This window comes from Quercus lobata, chromosome 4 (assembly GCF_001633185.2).
Source record: "Quercus lobata isolate SW786 chromosome 4, ValleyOak3.0 Primary Assembly, whole genome shotgun sequence".
NCBI classification, from domain to species: Eukaryota; Viridiplantae; Streptophyta; class Magnoliopsida; order Fagales; family Fagaceae; genus Quercus; species Quercus lobata.
In genome coordinates this window covers 10023199-10029459 of record NC_044907.1, presented here as the reverse complement: position 1 = coordinate 10029459, position 6261 = coordinate 10023199, and the positions used below count along the sequence as shown (strand labels likewise).

The 6261-nt window shown below is 37.0% G+C and overlaps 2 protein-coding genes across 2 annotated transcripts; both read right to left on the bottom strand.

Annotated features, from left to right (window-relative positions):
* Positions 1-263: 263 nt before the first annotated feature.
* Positions 264-4022, bottom strand: LOC115985402 (protein PNS1). The gene is made up of 5 exons (XM_031108344.1): positions 3793-4022; positions 3361-3681; positions 1942-2856; positions 983-1216; positions 264-841 (listed from the first exon to the last, which is right to left on the bottom strand). Exons 1-5 carry the CDS (start codon positions 3808-3810, stop codon positions 662-664), a joined length of 1668 nt encoding a protein of 555 aa, XP_030964204.1. The 5' UTR covers positions 3811-4022; the 3' UTR covers positions 264-661.
* Positions 4023-5134: 1112 nt separating this feature from the next.
* On the bottom strand, positions 5135-5635 carry LOC115984562. Its single transcript, XM_031107591.1, has one exon. The coding sequence runs from the start codon at positions 5633-5635 to the stop codon at positions 5135-5137; it is 501 nt and encodes a 166-aa protein (XP_030963451.1).
* Between the last annotated feature and the right edge of the window lie 626 nt (positions 5636-6261).

Below are 6261 nucleotides of genomic sequence, written 5' to 3'. Positions count from 1 at the left end.
CCATGTATAGATCAACTTTGCCTATTTGGGAAAAGGAAAAACCAAAATAAACATAGGCACACAATTCAGTCCATTTTACAATTTTAGACTCAATATGCACATTGCACAAGTCATTTTTTAACCCACCTTAGTGACCCAACCAAACGCACAATAGGCTCTCAACATTATTTTAATCAAGGCAATCCTATATTTAAATCCTCGACAAAGATAAAGTAGAAAGTCTCGTGCACAACTCAGGGAGATTATTACAAGATTAGATAAAGTTAAACAAATAAATAAATCAATTATGGGTTTAACCAAGAAAGATAAGAGTAATAAAATAATGGTGGGACTTTTTACAATGGAATATCCAATATATATACGAAGGACATGACCAAAAGACAATTTGTCTTATAGCTTCTTGTTTATTGGAATCTTAGTGGGCTCTCCCACTCCTTCCAAGACCAAACATCTGATAATGGTTGAACTTTCACATTCAAAATCATTGTCATGAAGACCTCCACCTCAACCATTGTTTGTAGAAATTTTAGCTCAAGCTCGGTTGGGTTTGGTCAAGTCTAACACCCCAATTGGGGGCAACAAAATTATGGTACATCTTGATAGTATGACCAAAATGATGCTCAAATAATTTTCATACCTTGTAGGAGAAATTGAGCTTAGGCTATGTTGCATTAAACCGGCGGGGCACTCTAGGTGTGGGCACAACCACATCGCGGCCAGATTTAATCATGCCAAGACGATCCTTTATTGTTGAATCAAACAGCCTGTTTTCTGGATTCTCTGCATAGCAAGCATAATAGCTACTCACGCAGGCATGTGGTACTGCCATGGCAATCCTGGTCTGGTGCATAGTAATAAAAATTGATTAAGTTAATTGAATAGAGGACTAATAATGATTAAATAATACACAAGTTGATGACATGATGGGAATGTATAGATAAAGAATCAAATAAATTGAGATTGGTCAAATAAGGCTACCAACCATGAGGTATCCAATGATGAATGCAAGGAGTGAAACGGTGGCTGTGAAATTTTGGTACAGTCTGGCGGTCCAAGCAGCCACAACTATGACACAGATGGAGCCGCTGCAGACTCCTGTTAGGAAGCAAATTGCACTGGTTATGTCCGCATCGACAATACGTTCCATTTCTTGCTGCTGAAAGAGTTTCCAAGTGTCTTGTGATGCCTTTACAAAACCTTTTCCATATACAGCTATCTGGAAAATGGTTTAAAACAAAGCTAAGTAACATTTCAAAATAAATTAGTCTTAAACAATTGATTAAAAATGCAGTCGTGTGAAACTTAGATGGACCGCATTGACTTTCTGATAATGATGGCACAGTAAATAATTCCGTCTTTGTAAAATAATCACATTAAATATTGTGAATTGACTATGATAACTTGCAAAAACAAAAGCATATCACTGATCTTTTAAAATTAATACACAAGCATCATGAAAATCTTAAGAGACCTTCAAGACTACTATACAAAATTGAGAATGACCCTAGAAACACATTTCCTAATTAAATCAAATTAAATTATTTTGACAAAGAAGCGGCATCTACTAAAGTTCAACTTAAAATGAAATTCCTGCTTTTTGGCACAATAAGGAATGTTACTTTTATCTCAATCACCACATTGATGCAACTAAAAAATTCAGTCTTTATCATAATCCATATTTAAATGCTATAGATAAGTAGCAGTGAATCATCCAAAGCTTCTAAACCAGTGATCAATTAGCAACAAATTTTAATTGCATAGCATAATCATATTTATTTTCCCCCTTCAAATAGAACCATTTTTACCGTGAACTATCTATGACACATTAGTAGTTGTCTCTGATTAATCATTCCTGTACTTATACCACATATTGTCTTCTAGGGGTAATGTCATTAGAGTGAAGAAAATTCAGTAGCATAAAAGGATTTTCAGTGACAATACCTGCACATAGGCCCAGCCATTTCCATATCTGAAGATGGAATCCATGATATTGAGACAGCAATGTGCACAAGAAAACATGAACTCATCTTCTCCCTCAAGCAAATTCAAACCCCGAGCAACAATTCTCAGGGACTCAATTGCAGGCACAAAGAGAGAGCCTAGACAAGCACTACCAAGATTCAGAGTCATGGCCCTCTGGAAGCAGAACTGAGTATTAGATTGCATTCCCCTGAGATAATACAGAGAAATTACCCTACTCACTGTTAGATTAGCAACATTTCTCATTACTTCAGCAGTCCAAAGCAAGCTCAAAACCAATGCAATAATGATCAATGGGGGAAAGTAGAAATTCAAAGCTCCAATCACAGCTAAAATCCATAGGGACATCCACAAGAATCCAGCCCCAAGCATCCAATAAACAGGTTGACTCAAACCAGGGAATTTTGAAACAGGTTCAAGTGCTTTCATCAAGATCTTACAACAAAACTTAATTCGCGTTGTGACCCAACAAGCATACAATCCATTGCCAATTGCAAAGGCAATAAAACAGACTCCAATGCCTTCAGTGGCAGGTTTTTGGAAGCAAATAAGGAGAATTCCAGCAGATAGGGACATTACAAAAGAGCTCCATAGTATGAAATGAACCATAAATAGAGGCCATTCCCTGACTGCCTTTTGCCATGCCAATGCAAGAGTAATGCTCAAAAAAGATGCAGCTTCAACTTGTGGCAGATAAAACTGCAACACCCTTTTCTCTTTCGTTTTAATAGAATCTGACGCTTGTATTAGGCCTTGAATTCCCTTGAATATAAGAAAACAAACTAACCCAACAGCAGCAACCATGTGCAGAAGGAACAGAAACAGAGATATTCTGTCTGTATAAGCTCTTGAATTCAGTGTTGTCACTGATGGCGGCTGTGCAAAAAGAGAGAGAAACCAAAAAAAAAAAAATCACATTCTTGACTTGAAAATTAAGCATAGATTTCAACGCATTCTTTAGTTACATGAAACTTGACATGAGAGATAGTAAGAAAGAGCCAGAAAAATTCAAATTTGCCACCTGTGAACAGAAAATATATATGCTATTATTTTTTAATCTTATGAAAACTGACTTCTAATTGTACCCATAAGAAAATAGACAAGTTCTTTTGAGATGACAGACTAGAAAAAGGTTCAAAAAAATTTCTCCTTTTGCAGACTATGAAACAATACTTGTAAAATTCAGATAATAAACTTAAAAAAATGTATAAATATGTGCTATGACTAGTAAAATACAAACAAGATTTAAAACAAAATTTGTGTATTTTTTAGAAACACCTTTGCAAATTTTTGCAATGAAACTTGCAAAGCTACCAAATTCAAAAAATATACCTTTTGTGTAAACTTATGAAAAAAGAAAATTTTATTTAATTAACTTACTTGTGGGGTGGGTGCTGGTGTAGACCGAGGCTGAGCATGAGCAGGAGGCTGAGCATGAGCAGGCGGCGGAGGAGGAGGCTGAGAAGGACGCTGAGATGGAGAGGTAGTTGGAACTCTGGTGGCACTGTTAATAACAATCCTTAAAGGGTTTGATGGATTCAGCCTCTGCATCCTTGAAAGCTGAAATTCTCCATGGTTATTGCTCTCAACCACACGTTCTTGAAAACCCACCTCACCTTTCTCCACATCTTTCATTTCCTCCTCTTCTTTCTCCTCATTCTCTTCTTTCACTTCACCTCCATCACTCTTCTTCTCCTCCACCTAGCACCCCACACACACACACAACTCTTAGCACATGAATAAGCAAAAACCCCATTAAAAAAAAAATATAAAAAAATTAAGAATAAATGGATAAAAAGATAGTATCTTTACAGGTTCTGCAGCACCCATCAATGGCAGCTGAGGCTGACGGTAGTAGCGGTGGTGTTGTCTAGAATGTTGTTGAAATCTTTGTGTTTTGTTTGTGCTGTAGCCGATGATATTGATGATGTAGCTGCCTATATTTTTTGTTGGTCAGATAATCTAGTTTTCACTCGAGGAGCTTTTACATCTTACATCATTTCTGTCTCAGCAAAAGAATATGTGAGAGTTTTAGATTAGAACTTAGACCCACACGAGTTGATGAATCATGAAATATAAACGTGCCTAATACAGCAAGTTCATCACACGCACCAATGGGTGAAGCTCTGAGCACGTGGTAATAGGAGTCAATTGGGTGTGTTTTGAGAGTTTTGAGGATCATTGTAGTGACAGATTTGGACGGCTAAGATTGGTGAATACCTATTGGATCAGATAGGGATATATAGAATTATATATGGTCTTGACCTTTTGCTTGAAAACTGAAAAGGGAGAAACATTCACATGTCACATACCTCAAGCTTTATCAGCATTTTTTTTTCCTTGTTTTCATATTTTACAGTTACAGGTCGTGTAAGGCACTGTCAAAGACTCAGAGTAAAGTAGTACAAACTTAAACAATCACTATTACTATTTTTCTTTTTCTGCATTATTTTTTGCTGAGATCTTTTTCTGCATTATTAGTATTATTATTAATTATTAGTGCAGTTACTTTTTTTTCTTTTTTCTTTTTTCTTTTTTTTGAAGAGAAGTGCAGTTACTTGTGATTTAAACTTTCAAACTAGAGATTAACTCCACCTAGACCGTTATCGTTATGTGACTGCCACACCTTCTTTATTGATACATTATTGTCATAAGTTGAAAATTGTCTTAGAACCGGTTCCTTTTATGGTGTTTCCTGTTATGGTGTTTTAGACGAAATTTATGTCGTGCAATGTTATGGTTAGTATTAGATTGGAAATTATATATGAGCACCACGCAAATAGTCACATCAAAAGTACAAAGTTTTTGTGAGTTAAAAGGCAAAAGTTAAGGTTGAAATTTCTAAGAGGAAACTTTACAAATATATACATTTTAGATTATTTTAAAATAAGATTTCTATCTTGTATTAAAAAAAAATTAAAAATTATGGATCTCTTTCTTATAATATATGAGTTTCACATTACATCTATCTTATTTTTAATGATATGTAAACTTTTATTTATTTATTTATTTTTCTACTAATAACCTCAAGGTAGGAGGGGACTCGGAGTTGGGGAGGCCATGCCCACAACTTTTTGAAATTCTTATATAACCAAGGAATACTATTTTTTTTTTTTTTTTTTTTTTTTGATGTTCAAACTTCAACAAACTTTCATTAAACTGGACAAAAGTCCAAGCCAAATACATCTTTTGAAACTTGAAGTTCAATAAAAGGAGGGGTTTCCTCAACCCAAACAACACTGTCAGAAACAAACTGAGCATTTCTAGCTAATAAGTGAGCAGCCATGTCGTATATTCTGCTTACATGGTTTACTTTCCACACCAGGGCGTTATACTTCTGCCTCTTAATACCTTCAATGATCATCTGAATAGAGATAGGGGGGGAGCTACTACCCATTAGCGCATCTGTCACACCTTTCGCGTCTCCTTCCAGCACAACTTGCTTCAGTCCAAGGTCCTCAGCAAATTGCAAACCTTCTTCAAAGGCCTTTGCTTCCACCTCCAAAGCTCCTAGCGGGATGCCCAATTTCCTACTCATCGCACCCATTAACTCACCCCTTTCATTTCTAATAACTATCCCAATTCCACAACAGCCTAACTCTTTAAAGACCGCCCCATCCACATTTACCTTATACCATTCTTCCTGCGGTGGCATCCATCTTCCTATTCTCGGCTGGGCAGGTTGTTTTGGGACCGCAAGCTGACAAAATTCCTCCACAAGAGAGTTGGCTTCAAACACAATTCTTCTCGCTTCTTTACATCTACCTTCAAACTTTGCTGCATTCCGATTCTTCCATATGCACCACGCTATACACGCCAGTCGCTCTAGTTCTCCATCCCTTCGATTTTCCCAAAACTTCCAAACCACATCAATGAAGTCCCGGTGAGGAAGGCAGCCCCTTTGCAAAGACACCTTAGCCTCCTTCCAAACTGCATCTGCCATCCAGCAATCCCACAGGCATGGCCTGATGATTCAACCAATCCACACAGCCCACACCCATCTTCTTTAGATACCTTTCGGAGCCAAAGGCAGTGATTGGTAGGAAGGATATTCTTACAGGCCCTCCATAGGAAGTGTTTGACTTTACTTGGGCACTTTAATCCCCAAATAGTCTTCCAAAACTCCTTTTTCCTATTCAAATTTGATTCCTCACCCCCTGCCCCAGAACCCTTTTCTTCCACTATCCACCCGTGTGCTACATGGTATGCACTTTTAACCGTAAAAATACCTTTCTTGGTCCATGCCCAAACCAAAGTATCATCAGGCAGATTTTGGCTGAT